Genomic DNA, 16587 nt, shown 5'->3' with positions numbered 1-16587 from the left:
TATGTAGAGGAATAGGATGATGAGAGTGTATAAATTTGAGATGGAGAGGAAGGAAGAGCAGGGGTTGTAATAGGAATAGTTCAAGGTAGGTAGTAAAAGTGGTTTTGAGTGGAGGGGCTTTAGCATCCAGCAGGATTGTGTGTGTGTGTGTGTGTGTGTGTGTGTTACAGGAGTGAATGGAGACAAGTGGGTTTTTATTAGATGGTACTGTAAGGGTGTGAGCAAGGTAACATTTATGAAGAGATCTGGGGTTTCCCCAGACTTGAGTTCTGAAATTGGGAAAGGTGGTACCTGCACTCTGAAGGTCAGGTGGGGATGTCAGTTGGAAGGTTATCAAATTTGTGATGTCAGCACACTTCTAACAAGATAGCGACTGAGTGGATGAAGATTTTTATTTTCTCACCCTATCTTGGTGAGAGACAGCCAGTGAGGTAAAATCACATTTATACAGTGTTATGTAATGTTTACATTATGTATGGTTGTAGAGATGGCAATAACAATCCAATGGGCAAGCACTTAAATTAATATTTTATTATAGGAATAATAATGTAATCATGTTTAAACTGTGATAACACAGTCTGCTAACTGTATTAGAGACTTAATTTTCTATTAAAATTACTCTTTATTAATTACATGATATATATAATCATTAAAGAATTATTAGACAATGAAGCTAAATTGCAGTTGCTTAGTTGCTAGTGCACTCAGCTCACACACTGAGGTCTGTGGTTCAATCCATGGTATGGATGGAAACATTAGGACGTGTTTCCTTGTTCACCTGTCAGTAAAATAGGTACCCGAGTGTTTGCTGACTGGTGTGGGTTGCATCCTAGGGACATATTTGACCTAATTTGTCCAAAATGCTCTGCATAAGAAGGGTCTTTTTATATAGTAGTACAGTATGTCATTGATGTTGACTAGGCCTGTATACGTTGTACATGTACTTTTAGAAATACATAGGTTTAATATTATTATTGTTATTATTATTATTATTAACATTCATGATACTGTGAAATGTTATCAGTAGGCAGGAAAAAAACAGCCGTGATATTAAATATGCTGTTGATTGTGTGTATTGTAAATTTTTTTTAGAAAGGATGCTATGATAACTGAGAATAGTCTCTCATGACAGACCAGATTATGTAGGTACACTAAATAACACAGTTGAACTTCCAAATTCATGAGCTTCATATTTTACAACATTTGCTTATACACTATACAAGGTTGTTTAAGAGTATCTCTCATAAAAATTATTTAAGATTTTTGTGTGCAATGAGAGTGAAAGAAAATACTTTTTTATATTCCCTCTAATATACAAACTATTATATATTACAGGTTCATTTCAATGAATATTTTTCAATTTATGAACAGTTTAGTCAAGTTCAAGAGTCACAAGACCTCTGAAAACGTAACCTTAAATTTGATGATTTGATTGTACAGTGGTCATATTATAGGTCACTTCACATGTCAACTGAAGGAAAAAAACAGGCTACCTTACATCTAGTCAACCTTGTTTTTTAATGTTAGAGACGATAAAAGTAAAACAGATTTATAATTTAAATGTCATCGATCTAAGACAGAGGACATGCTTGAAGAAATATTTCTTTGCTTTTTGACTTATAATTAATAGGCTTTAATATTATTTTATTTCTAAACTCTCTTCACTGCAGACCATGGTAGTTTGTGCTACAGATCTCTTGGCTCTGACCATTCTTCGTCCTCCTGGGGAATTAGGTGTGGATATTGCAGTGGGGACATCTCAAAGGCTTGGTGTTCCCTTAGGGTATGGAGGGCCTCATGCTGGTTTCTTTGCTTGCAAGACTCCCCTTGTGCGGCTGATGCCTGGTAGGATGATAGGAGTCACAAGGTAAGCAAGGTAAAGTGTATGGTAGAGTTATTATTGAAAGAATTAAGAGTAAGACGGAGAATAGGATAGCAGATGAACAAGGAGGCTTTAGGAAAGGTAGGGGGTGTGTGGACCAGGTGTTTACAGTGAAACATATAAGTGAACAGTATTTAGATAAGGCTAAAGAGGTCTTTGTGGCATTTATGGATTTGGAAAAGGCGTATGACAGGGTGGATAGGGGGGCAATGTGGCAGATGTTGCAGGTGTATGGTGTAGGAGGTAGGTTACTGAAAGCAGAGAAGAGTTTTTACGAGGATAGTGAGGCTCAAGTTAGAGTATGTAGGAAAGAGGGAAATTATTTCCCAGTAAAAGTAGGCCTTAGACAAGGATGTGTGATGTCACCGTGGTTGTTTAATATATTAATAGATGGGGTTGTAAGAGAAGTGAATGCGAGGGTCTTGGCAAGAGGCGTGGAGTTAAAAGATAAAGAATCACACATAAAGTGGGAGTTGTCACAGTTGCTCTTTGCTGATGACACTGTGCTCTTGGGAGATTCTGAAGAGAAGTTGCAGAGATTGGTGGATGAATTTGGTAGGGTGTGCAAAAGAAGAAAATTAAAGGTGAATACAGGAAAGAGTAAGGTTATGAGGATAACAAAAAGATTAGGTGATGAAAGATTGGATATCAGATTGGAGGGAGAGAGTATGGAGGAGGTGAATGTATTCAGATATTTGGGAGTGGACGTGTCAGCGGATGGGTCTATGAAAGATGAAGTGAATCATAGAATTGATGAGGGGAAAAGGGTGAGTGGTGCACTTAGGAGTCTGTGGAGACAAAGAACTTTGTCCTTGGAGGCAAAGAGGGGAATGTATGAGAGTATAGTTTTACCAACGCTCTTATATGGGTGTGAAGCATGGGTGATGAATGTTGCAGCGAGGAGAAGGCTGGAGGCAGTGGAGATGTCATGTCTGAGGGCAATGTGTGGTGTGAATATAATGCAGAGAATTCGTAGTTTGGAAGTTAGGAGGAGGTGCGGGATTACCAAAACTGTTGTCCAGAGGGCTGAGGAAGGGTTGTTGAGGTGGTTCGGACATGTAGAGAGAATGGAGTGAAACAGAATGACTTCAAGAGTGTATCAGTCTGTAGTGGAAGGAAGGCGGGGTAGGGGTCGGCCTAGGAAAGGTTGGAGGGAGGGGGTAAAGGAGGTTTTGTGTGCGAGGGGCTTGGACTTCCAGCAGGCATGCGTGAGCGTGTTTGATAGGAGTGAATGGAGACAAATGGTTTTTAATACTTGACGTGCTGTTGGAGTGTGAGCAAAGTAACATTTATGAAGGGGTTCAGGGAAACCGGCAGGCCGGACTTGAGTCCTGGAGATGGGAAGTACAGTGCCTGCACTCTGAAGGAGGGGTGTAAATGTTACAGTTTAAAAACTGTAGTGTAAAGCACCCTTCTGGCAAGACAGTGATGGAGTGAATGATGGTGAAAGTTTTTCTTTTTTGGGCCACCCTGCCTTGGTGGGAATCGGCCAGTGTGATAATAAAAAAAAAATAATAGTTTTTGTAGTTAGTGCTACAGTACTGTATATGTAAAAATTATGGTGAACTGTGGGATTGGAATGATTAATACCTTTTGGATGTGCCTCAGTGATAAATTTTTTATACTGAAGTACAATGAGCCCCACTTTACAGTGCTTCACTTTTACAGTGTTTCAGTAATGTAGCAGTTTTCAGCTATACCCATTCTTCATTTATGCAGACTTCCTACAATAAATATTTTCACAACTCACTATAAGCTAAGGACAAAATTATTTTAGGGTAAATAATGTGTTCACTGTACATGCATTGTTTTAAGCCTGGCTCTGTTTTTCACTTAATATATGATAGTGTAACCATGTTATCAGGCTTTTATATGCATTTAAAAGTGAAAAATGGCTTTCATTTTACAGCGATATTTGCTTTACAGCAGTAGCCTGGAACTGAACCTGCTGTATAAGCAGGACCTGCCTGTACATGTAAAAGTTGTACTTTTATTCAAACAAATTAAGGGTCCCTGTTTCTAATTTTAGGTTTTTAACACGCTGACCCTCTCCCACCATACACGTACGTATATGTATATGTCCCCCACCATATACATGTATGTCTGTCGAAACTGCAACATCCTCACTCATTCTTCAGAGTGCAGGCACTGTGCTTTGTCCAACTTGTGCTTTATTTACACTGCTGTTTTTTAATCAGCAAAATAAACTAGAACACTTATAGTACCATAATGAAAAGTATAACTCTGGGTTACTGTCTATATTTTTTATTTTATACTGGTATGTTTAGTGGCAGTATCATCACCCTATGGTTGTGTAATGCAATTGTAAATAAAATCATTCTTAGTAAAAGAAAAACTTCAGTTTTTCTTTTTACATTTAGCAATTTATACAGAAGAAGGGGTTACTGGCACATAGCCTCTTGTAACATTTATTGTATGTACTTTTTAAAAATATATTTGTATTGATTTTACTTTAACTATATTTTTTGTTATTGTGAATATTCGATACATGAGGTTACACACATACATACAGGGATGCTAATGGCAAAGAGGCATATCGATTGGCCTTGCAGACGAGAGAGCAGCATATCCGCCGTGACAAGGCAACCAGTAATATCTGCACTGCACAGGCATTGCTTGCAAACATGTCTGCAATGTATGGAGTTTATCATGGAGCAGAAGGGCTCAAGAACATTGCAAATCGCATCCACAATGCTGCCATAATTTTAGCAAGAGGACTTGCAGACTCGGGACACATCATTGAAAACGAATTCTTCTTTGACACAATTAAGGCAATATACTTTTCTCTCGTTAAAATTTTATTGATAGGACTTAGCTTTGATGATTTTGTTGCTGTTTTTTGAAATATTAATGCTTCTGCTCAAGAAGTTTTAATTCCATAGAATTTGTAAGCTTTCAAAATCTGTTGTATGAATTAATGCTAATGTTATTTATTCTAATTAATTTAGAAACTGACTGATTGTATTCCAAGTGGTAAATAATAAGTATTGTGCAGATAATATAATTAATAAATTTAAACAAAATTCACTCCTTGTTAACAACAGTCCTGTACAAAAAATTTCAGTGCATTTATTTTTGTATGTAGCATATAGCATGTACATGTAATTTTTGTGTAATGTGTATTATAAAAGTCATTTTTTTAGGTTAATGCAACACTGGCTATGAGCGAGGTGAGAATGAGAGCTCAGCAGAAAGAAATCAATCTCCGTTACTACAGAGATGAAACAGTATGTGTTTATTTTTTTATGTTTTAGAAAGGGAATGGTATGTCAACACTGGAAGGAAGTTCTATGGGTTGAACAAGATTATATTAAAAATTCTAAAAGTCCATATTCATTGTGTGTTTGAAATGATTTGACAAGTCTTTTCATGGCCACACTGTCAGAAATGAGCAATTTTTGGAGGATCAGAGATAGAATCACCACACAGTAAACCATTTTATAAAGTAACATAACATTGTTGAATTTGTGTAACTGGAACTGATTTTTTTAAAGTGCTCGATATAACCTTAATGCCTTGGCATGATAGTGGCATTCTTTGCACTTGCAAATCAATATTGTAATTAAACATTGTAAACTATGCATGGAAATACAGTGGACCCCCGACATTCGATAAATCCAACATTCGATGCATTTTAACACAAAAAATTTCGCCTCGACATTCAGTGGAAAACCCGACATTCGATACGATTCGTACGAGACGTGTCCACGTGTGGCCTGAACTGCCCCGTGTGTGCCAGTGTTTACAAGCCAGCCAGTGTGCGTGCATCTAAGGATACATTCGGTATATTCCATATTATCACTGTTTTTGGTGCTTGTTTCTGCAAAATAAGTAACCATGGGCCCCAAGAAAGCTTCTAGTGCCAACCCTTCGAGAAAAAAGATGCTAATGACTATTGAAATGAAGAAAGAGATAATTGCAGAGTATGAAAGTGGAGTGCGTGTGTCGGAGCTGGCCAGGTTGTATAGTAAACCCCAATCAACCATTTCTACTATAGTGAGCAGGAAAACGGCAATCAAGGAAGCTGTTGTTGCAAAAGGTGCAACTTTGTTTTCGAAACAGAGATCGCTAGTGTTAGAGGATGTTGAGAGACTGTTATTGGTGTGGATAAATGAAAAACAGATAGCAGGAGATAGCATCTCTCAAGCGATCATTTGTGAAAAGGCTAGGCAGTTGCATGATGATTTGGTAAAGAAATTGCCTGCAACTAATGGTGATGTGAGTGAATTTAAGGCCAGCAAAGGTTGGTTTGAAAGATTTAAGAATCGTAGTGGCATACACAGTGTGGTAAGGCATGGTGAGGCTGCCAGTTCGGACCACAAAGTGGCTGAAAAATATGTGCATGAATTCAAGGAGTACATAGAGGCTGAAGGATTGAAACCTGAACAAGTGTTTAATTGTGACGAAACAGGCCTGTTTTGGAAGAAATTACTAAACAGGACCTACATTACTCAGGAGGAAAAGGCACTCCCAGGACATAAGCCTATGAAAGACAGGCTTACTCTTCTGATGTGTGCCAATGCTAGTGGTGATTACAAAATGAAGCCGTTATTGGTGTATCACTCAGAGACTCCCAGTGTGTTCAGGCAAAAGAATATCATCAAGGCTAATTTGTGTGTGCTGTGGAGGGCAAACAGTAAGGCATGGGTCACTAGGGGCTTTTTCTATGACTGGATACACCATGCATTTGCCCCCACTGTGAAAAATTACCTAATTGAAAAGAAATTAGACCTTAAGTGCCTCCTGGTATTAGACAATGCCCCTGGTCATCCTACAGACTTGGCAGAGCGACTTTCTGGGGACATGAGCTTCATTAAGGTCAAGTTTTTGCCTCCTAATACCACTCTTCTCCTGCAGCCCATGGACCAGCAGGTCATTTCCAACTTCAAGAAACTGTACACAGAAGCTATGTTTCAAAAGTGCTTTGTAATGACCACAGAAACTCAACTGACTCAGAGTTTTGGAAGGATCACTTTAATATCCTCAATTGTATAAACTTTATAGGTAAGGCTTGGGAGGAAGTGACTAAGAGGACCTTGAACTCTGCTTGGAAAAAACTGTGGCCAGAATGTGTAAACAAAAGGGATTTTGAAAGGTTTGAGGCTAACCCTGAGAATCCGATGCCAGTTGAGGAATCCATCGTCGCATTGGGGAAGTCCTTGGGGTTGGAGGTTAGTGGGGAGGATGTGGAAGAGTTGGTGGAGGAGGACAGTGACAAACTAACCACTGATGAGCTGCTAGATCATCTTGAACAGCAAGAGGCCAGACCTGAGGAAACTGCTTCGGAGGAGGGGATAGAGAAATTGAAGAAGTTGCCTACTTCAAAGATTAAGGATATGTGTGCAAAGTGGCTTGAAGTGCAAACCTTTTTTGATGAAAATCACCCTGACACAGCTACTGCAAGCCATGTTGGCAACCTGTACACTGACAATGTTGTGAACCACTTTAGGAAAGCCATAAAGGAACAAGAAGTACAGGCCTCTATGGACAGATATGTTGTGTGACAGAAGTCCAGTGACTCTCAAGCTGGTCCTAGTGGCATTAAGAGAAGAAGGGAAGTAACCTCGGAAAAGGACTTGCTACCTCAAGTCTTAATGGAAGGGGATTCCCCTTCTAAACGCTAACACCATCCACACTCTTCCCTCCTCCCATCCCATCAATCATCACCAGATCTTCATTAAAGGTAAGTGTCAATTATTCTGTTGTTATTAATCTATTGTTATTGTTGTTATTGTAATTATTCTATTGCATTAAACTTAATATTTCATGTGGTAAATTTTTTTTTTCATACTTTTGGGTGTCTTACACGGATTAATTTGATTTCCATTATTTCTTATGGGGAAAATTAATTCGACTTTCGATATTTTCGACATTCGATGAGCTCTCAGGAATGGATTAATATCGAATGTCGAGGGTCCACTGTAGATGTCTTATAACATGTCAGTCACACATTGTAAACTTTGCAAAGAAATAAAAATTTGAATTAGTGCACAGTAAATTGAAAAAAATTATAGTGCACTATGAAATCCTAATACTTATACTCCCTAAATGTAAAAAATTTAGTAGTATTTTATACTCTTAAATAAGTGTGTATATAGTATATAAAGTAACTACTCCATGGGGAAGTGGAACAGAATTCTTCTTCTGTAAGCCATGTGTCATAAGAGGTGATTAAAATGCCGGGAGCAAGGGGCTAGTAACCCCTTCTGTATAAATTACTAAATTTAAAAAGAAAAGCTTTCATTTTTCTTTTTAGGTCACCCTGCCTTGGTTGGATATGGCTGGTTTGTTGAAAAAAAAAGACTAGATGCACATTAAGCAAACACAATTTATTTTCTCTGAGTATGTATTTTTATTATTTAACCCTTTCAGGGTCCGTCCCATAGATCTACGGCTTTATGTTCAGGGTCCAAACCGTAGATCTACGCCATGAGCTCAGCTCACTCTGATAAACTGTGAGTGGTACATTTGGGCCTAGATATGAGAGAATACATCTATGTGGTATGTGTGCACCACATAAAACAGATCCTGCAGCACACTGTGTATAATGAGAGAAAAAAAATGAAATCATGATTTTTCGATTAAAACAGCAACTTTGCAGTGTTTTTTCGTATGTTTTTTATAGTTCTATTTGCGATTTCTTGGTCTCATTTGATAGAATGGAAGACATATTACAGAAATAGAGATGATTTTGATTGGTTTTAGCATTGGAAATGGCTTGAAACTGAGCTCAAAGTAGCGGAAATGTTAAATTTTTGCCGATATTCAAGAGTAAACAAACGACCTCACACGTCTAATACACGTCAGCTGGTGGGTCTAATATACATTCACAAATATGGTGATGATATTTATACAATTATTACAGTATTGCATAACAGTAAATCTTCTATTTTTTGGTGTGAATAAAAATTCATTATGTGAATAAAAAATCAAAATGGAATTTATTTGTAAAGCCTCAAAACATAACTAATGAACAGAGGAAATGTTAGTTTAGTGCCAGGAATGCCTACATTGTTCATTCTGGACCCTATTTTGAAATTGGAATATTTTGAACTTTGTGTTAAATTGGCCAAATTAACAATTTCCGATCACTTTATTTTGTAGTTGAAACAGTTGACTTGGCGATTTCTTGTGCTCAATCGATACAATAGAAGTAATACTAGTGAAATAGCTAAGAATTTGGTTGATTGGAATAACGTAATTGACCTAAAATGGGAGTCAAAGTCGGCAAAATCGCCGATTTGTAAATATCGCTGACACATCAAAATTCGCGAGAGCATAATTTTGTCAATTTTCCACCAAATTTCGTACTTTTTGTTTTATTGCCTTCACAAAAAGATTCTCTACGATTTCATAACAAAAAATAACAAATTTTTTTTTTGAAAATTCTTGGACACTGGTGCGTGACTCCAGATTTGGGCCTTGGACCCTGAAAGGGTTAACCCTTTCAGGGTCGACAGGCCCTCTCAGAGACTTGTTCTCAGTGTCACCCAAATTTCAAAAAAAAAAAAAAAAAAAAAAAATTATTTTTTCTTATGAAAAGATAGAGAATCTTTTCCCGATCATAATGACACCAAAAGTATGAAATTTGATGGAAAACTTACAGAATTATGCTCTCGCGAAGTTAGCGGTCTCGACTATGTTTACGCATCGGCGATTTTGCCCACTTTGAGCCCTATTTTCGGCCAATTCCAGTGTACTTGTCGACAAAAATCTTAACTATTTCACTAGAACTAAAATAACATTTCCTCTGTTCATTAGTCACATCCCCAGGCCCCTCTTACATTCTTTTGCTTTCCACTTTGAATTTTTATTCTCACAAAAAAATAGAAAATTTACTGTTATGCAGACTACTGCATTGGTGTAGAAATGGTATAAATAATATCAGCGCACTTGTGAAAGAATATTAGACTCACCAGTTGACGTGTATTGGATGCATAGCATGATTTGTTTACTTTTGAACTTTGGTAAAAATCGAACATTTTTGCTACTTTGAGCTCAATTTCAAGGTACTTTTCTTTGTAAAACCAGTCAAAATTGTCTCAATTTCTGTAATATGTCTTCCATTCTATAAAATGAGACCAGAAAAACTAGAATACAACAATAAATACCATACGAAAATACAGTGCAAAGGCGCTGTTTTAATCCAAAAAAAAACGGTCAAAGCTTTTTTCTTCTCATAACACACTGTGTGCTACAGGAATTTTTTTATACCATGTACACTGACCACATAGACCCATTCTTTCATATGTAGGCCTACCAGCTTTCTTTCACTAGATTTGAGGGCGCTAGAATTTAGGCGTACTAGTACATCAAAAACCCTGGTGCGTAAGCCGTACTAGTACAGCCAAAACCCTGAAAGGGTTAACAAAAAAAAAAAAAAAAAAAAAAAAAAAAGTTTCTCTTTTTAAATTTAGTAATGTATACAGGGGTTACTAGCCCCTTGCTCCTGGCATTTTAATTGCCTTTTACGACATGCATGGCTTATGGAGGAAGAATTTTGTTCCACTTCCCATGGAGATGAGAGGAAATATACAAAAGCTAGTAGGGAAATAGAAGAAAACCTAGAGGTGTGTGTGTATATATGTGCTTGTACAATTCTTTTTAGATAGCAGTATAAATATTTTGTAACTACTGTATGGTCCATTATGTAATTATTCAGATCTTCATTACTACCAGGTTGGTATTGCCTTGGATGAGACTGTGGAAAAAAATGATCTTGATGACCTGTTTTGGGTGTTCAACTGTAAACATACAACTGCAGAGAAGGTACAGTACTCTATTTTGCTTCTGAATTTATTTTCTAGTAGTATATTAAAAATCAGGGAGAAGGATTGTGTTAGTAATGCTTATTTTTTCTTTCTCTTTTTTACTTAAAGATAAAATGTATTGAGTAAATAGAATTGACATTTTTTTTTTAACAAGTCGGTCGTCTCCCACCGAGGCAGGGTGACCCAAAAAGAAAGAAAATCCCCAAAAATAAAATACTTTCATAATCATTCAAAACTTTCACCTCACTCACACATAATCACTATTTTTGCAGAGGTGCTCAGAATACAACAGTTTAGAGGCATATACTACGTATAAAGATACACAATGTATCCCTCCAAACTGCCAATATCCCAAAACCCCTCTTTTAACCCGTAAACGGTCCAAACGTATATATACGTTTTTACCGCTAGTGCCCCAAACGTATATATACGTTTTATTTGTCATACATTCAACATTGCCACAATAAGCCTGAGTCGCCTAGACATGCGAGAATGGGTGTGCGCACTCACTGTGCGCCATATTAAAATAATTGGGGATGCCTGGGTACCATAGGCTCTTTTTTCCTATTAAAAAAAACTATTTTTTTTTCTCAAAAAATTTGGGGCACTACGGAAGGGAACATATATACATGTATATGTTTGGACCATTTACAGGTTAAAGTGCAGGCATTGTACTTCCCATTTCCAGGACTCAAGTCTGACTATATAAAAATAACCGGTTTCCCTGAATTCCTTCGCTAAATATTACCCTGCTCACACTCCAATGGCTCATCAGGTCCCAAATACCATTCATTCCTATCTAACATGCTCGCACACGCTTGCTGGAAGTCCAAGCTCCTCGCCCACAAAACCTCCTTTACCCCCTCCCTCCAACCTTTTTGAGGATGACCCCTACCCCTCCTTCCTTCCCCTACAGATTTATACGCTCTCCATGTCATTCTACTTTGATCCATTCTCTCTAAAATGACCAAACCGCCTCAACAACCCCTCTTCAGCCCTCTGACTAATACTTTTATTAACCCCACACCTTCTCCTAATTTCCACACTCCGAATTTTCTGCATAATACGTATTTACACTACACATTGCCCTTAGACAGGACATCTCCACTGCCTCCTGCCACCTCCTCGCTGCAGCATTTACAACCCAAGCTCCATATAAGAGTGTTGGTACTACTATACTTTTATACATTCCCTTCTTTGCCTCCCTAGATAACGTTTTTTGTCTCCACATATACCTCAACGCACCACTCGCCTTTTTTCCTTCATCAATTCTATGAGTAACCTCAGCCTTCACAAATCCATCCGCCGGCACGTCAACTCCCAAGTATCTGAAAACATTCACTTCTTCCATACTCCTCCTCCCCAATCTGATATCCAGTTTTTCTTTATCTAAATCATTTGATACCCTCATCACCTTACTCTTCTGTATTCACTTTCAACTTTCTACCTTTACACACACTCCCAAACTCGTCCACTAACCTTTGCAATTTTTCTTTAGAATCTCCCATAAGCACAGTATTATCAGCAAAAAGCAACTGTGTCAATTCCCATTTTGTATTTGATTCCCCATAATTTAATCCCACCCCTCTCCCGAACACCCTAGCATTTACTTCTTTTACAACCCCATCTATAAATATATTAAACAACCATGGTGACATTACACATCCTTGTCTAAGACCTACTTTTACCGGGAAGTAGTCTCCCTCTCTTCTACACACCCTAACCTGAGCCTCACTATCCTCATAAAAACTCTTTACAGCATTTAATAACTTACCACCTATTCCATATACTTGCAACATCTGCCACATTGCTCCCCTATCCACTCTATCATATGCCTTTTCTAAATCCATAAATGCAATAAAAACTTCCCTACCTTAATCTAAATACTGTTCACATATATGCTTCAATGTAAACATTTGATCTACACATCCCCTACCCACTCTAAAACCTCCTTGCTCATCTGCAATACTACATTCTGTCTTACCTCTAATTCTTTCAATAATAGCCCTACCGTACACTTTTCCTGGTATAGTCAGTAAACTTATTCCTCTATAATTTTTACAATCTCTTTTGTCCCCTTATTATTATTATTATCACACTGGCCGATTCCCACCAAGGCAGGGTGGCCCGAAAAAGAAAAACTTTCACCATCATTCACTCCATCACTGTCTTGCCAGAAGGGTGCTTTACACTACAGTTTTTAAACTGCAACATTAACACCCCTCCTTCAGAGTGCAGGCACTGTACTTCCCATCTCCAGGACTCGAGTCCGGCCTGCCGGTTTCCCTGAATCCCTTCATAAATGTTACTTTGCTCACACTCCAACAGCACATCAAGTATTAAAAACCATTTGTCTCCATTCACTCCTATCAAACACGCTCACGCATGCCTGCTGGAAGTCCAAGTCCCTCGCTTGGACAGCAACCACCCAGGGAAGTACTACCGTCCTGCCAGATGACTGTGAAACAGAAACCTGTAACTGTTTTGCATGATGGTAGGATTGCTGGTTTCTTTTTCTGTCTCATAAACACGCTAGATAACAGGGATATCTTGCTACTCCTACTTACACTTTGGTCACACTTCACAGACACGCACATGCATATATATATATATATATATACATACATCTAGGTTTTTCTCCTTTTTCTAAATAGCTCTTGTTCTTCTTTATTTCTTCTATTGTCCATGGGGAAGTGAAAAAGAATCTTTCCTCCGTAAGCCATGCGTGTCGTATGAGGCGACTAAATTGCTGGGAGCAATGGGCTAGTAACCCCTTCTCCTGTAGACATTTACTAAAAAAGAGAAGAAGAAAAACTTTGTCCCCCTTCACTTTATATAAAGGGACTATACATGCTCTCTGCCGATCCCTAGGTACCTTCCCCTCTTTCATACATTTATTAAACAAAAATACCAACCACTCCAACACTATATCTCCCTCTGCTTTTAACATTTCTGTCATGATCCCGTCAGTTCCAGCTGCTTTACTCCCTTTCATTGTACGTAATGCCTCACGCACCTCCCCCACACTCTCATCTTGCTCTTCTTCACTCCTAAAAGATGACTCACGAAATCGTAATGACACGATTGCAAACAAACCATACCACGGGTGGGGATAGAACCCGCGATCAGAGTCTCAAAACTCCAGACCGTCGCGTTAGCCACTGGACCAGCTAGCCACAATATTTTTTTTTTCTCCTAATAGATGGTGTACCTCCCTGGCCAGTGCATGAAATTACCACCTCCCTTTCTTCGTCGACATTTAAAAGTTCCTAAAAATATTCTCGCCATCTACCCAATACCTCCATCTCCCCATCTAACTCCCCTACTGTTTTTAACTGACAAATCCATTCGTTCCCTAGGCTTTCTTAACTTGTTCAACTTACCCCAAAAATTTTTCTTATTTTTATTAAAATTTCTTGACAGTGCCTCTCCCACTCTGTCATCTGCTCTCCTTTTGCACTCTCTCACTACTCTCTTCACCTTTCTTTTACTCTCCATATACTCTACTCTTCTTATAACACTTCTGCTTTGTAAAAACCTCTCATAAGCTACCTTTTTCTCTTTTATCACACCCTTTACTTCATCTTTCCACCAATCACTCCTCTTTCCTCCTGCACCCACCCTCCTATAACCACAAACTTCTGCACCACATTCTAATACTGCATTTTTAAAACTATTCCAACCCTATTCAACCCCCCCACTACTCATACTTGCACCAGCCCACCTTTCTGCCAATAGTTGCTTGTATCTCACCCGAACTTCCTCCTCCCTTAGTTTATACACTTTCACCTCCCTCTTACTTGTTGTTGCCATTTTCCTCTTTTCCCATCTACCTCTTACTCTAACTGTAGCTACAACTAAATAATGATCCGATATATCAGTTGCCCCTCTATAAACGTGTACATCCTGGAGCCTACCCATCAACCTTTTATCCACCAATACATAATCTAACAAATTACTTTCATTACATGCTATATCATACCTTGTATATTTATTTATCCTCTTTTTTTTTTTTTCAAAAAATATGTATTACTTATTACCAAACCTCTTTCTACACATAGCTTAATTAAAGGCTCCCCATTTTCATTTACCCCTGGCACCCCAAATTTACGTACTACTCCCTCCACAACATTTTTACCCACTTTAGCATTGAAGTCCCCAACCACCATTACTCTCACACTTGGTTCAAAACTCCCCATGCATTCACTCAACGTTTCCCAAAATCTCTCTCTCTCCTCTACACTTCTCTCTTCTCCAGGTGCATATACTCTTACTATAACCCACTTTTCACATCCAACCTTTATTTTACTCCACATAGTCCTTGAATTAATACATTTATAGTCCCTCTTTTCCTGCCATAGCTTATCCTTCAACATTCTAAATTAACATGTATCCAACTTATTTTGAAGGCTTTTTCAAATCTCCCATTTTCTTACCTTATTGTTCTTTTATCTGACCCATGATCTCTAGATATTTTTGTAGTAAAGGTAAATTATTTCCAGTTTCCTTTTACAGTATGTGCTGAAAAGGTTTCTCATGTCATTTGTATCAAATTTTTGTCTACCTTTTATTGTTGTAATGTTCATTAATATTTTTGTTATGTATTACCTTTTAATACTTTTGCTTGTACTTTTTATAGTGTCTTTTATTTTTTAGGCCTTGTAGCTCTGTCAGTGTTGGAATATAAGAGTTACAAAACGTTAGAGTATCCTCTTGTTTCTCGGAGTAATGCTTGGCATACAGCAGCTAGTCACCTCTTTGTTTTCTGATTACAAGCTTGGAGGCAATGGAGGTGTCATGTTTGAGAGCAATGTGTGGAGTGAATATTATGCAAAGAATTTGGATCATGGAAATTAGAAAATTGTGTAGAGGGGCTGTTGAGGTGGTGTGGGCATTTTAGAGAGGATGGAGCAGAATAGGATGATAAATAGGGTGTGTAAATTGATGGTGGAAGGAAGGAATGGTAGGGTTTTTTCCAGGAATTGTATTGCTGGGAAGGTGTGAAGGTTTAAAGTGGTAGGGGGCTTGAGCTTCCAGCAAGCATGGGTGAGAGTGTTAGATTAGGATGATTAAAGACAAGTGAGGAGGGCAATGCCTGTACTCTGGAGAGGCAGGAATATTGCAGTTAGAGGGTCATCTGAATTGTAATGTCAACACACTTTTGGCAAGATGGCAATTGAATGAGTGATAGGGAATGCATTTCTACTTTTGGGTCATCCTGCCATAAAGGTAGACAACAAATAAGGTAAAAAAGAAATATATAGTGTACTTTTTTTTTTATCTAGTACAGAGATCATGGGTAGATGGAAGAAGCTGATACTGTATTTAGAGTAACATGATTTATTAGATATTAAGTCTTGGTAAAGCTATTATTACCTATATTTATAGCTATATAAATTTTAAGGTCCATTATTGTGGAACATCAGGCCTTGTTAGTTGGTTTCTGGAGCTTTTTACTTTGAATAGGTGGCTGGTACATATTCACTTTTGTTACTGAATTAAATTGATAGTAATGAATAAAGATATTACAAATTTGGCTTGATTTAAAATGTTTGTATCACTTAAGTGCATTATTGCCTGATCTCCTCATCAAGACTGATGACACATGGTACATTCATCATAATTTCATTTGTGTTTTATTGTTTCCATGTTGCAGGTTCCTTTTTTTTAAAACCATAATTGCAGGTTGCGAAGAATCTTGATGGTGTGGTACTTCCCAAGGAGCACATATCTAACACAGCTTTCGCTAGGACTTCAGAATTTCTCACACATCCAATATTCAATACACACCGTTCCGAGGCCCAGCTGGTCCGATACATGAAGATCTTGGAGAACAAGGATGTTTCTCTTGTGCATTCCATGATTCCTCTGGTAAAGTGAAAGTTTCTTAATATATTTGTGTCCTGTAAATTT

General features: G+C 38.0%; 2 protein-coding genes across 2 annotated transcripts in view; both read left to right on the top strand.

The window, feature by feature from the left end:
- Window positions 1-16587, top strand: part of mbt (serine/threonine-protein kinase PAK mbt) — a 558896-nt gene that overhangs the window by 38464 nt on the left and 503845 nt on the right. The gene's annotated exons all lie outside the window — the stretch shown is intronic.
- Window positions 1-16587, top strand: part of LOC128684880 (glycine dehydrogenase (decarboxylating), mitochondrial) — a gene marked incomplete at its 5' end in the record, with an annotated part of 55450 nt that overhangs the window by 6795 nt on the left and 32068 nt on the right. The window contains 5 exon segments of the mRNA XM_070100479.1: window positions 1671-1867; window positions 4416-4674; window positions 5047-5130; window positions 10583-10672; window positions 16360-16545. Of these exon segments, the coding sequence (XP_069956580.1) occupies window positions 1671-1867; window positions 4416-4674; window positions 5047-5130; window positions 10583-10672; window positions 16360-16545 (816 nt within the window).

The sequence above is a fragment of the Cherax quadricarinatus genome, chromosome 5 (assembly GCF_038502225.1).
Source record: "Cherax quadricarinatus isolate ZL_2023a chromosome 5, ASM3850222v1, whole genome shotgun sequence".
NCBI classification, from domain to species: domain Eukaryota; kingdom Metazoa; phylum Arthropoda; class Malacostraca; order Decapoda; family Parastacidae; genus Cherax; species Cherax quadricarinatus.
The sequence above is the reverse complement of the archived record's forward strand: the minus strand, read 5'-3'. Positions and strand labels throughout refer to the sequence as shown.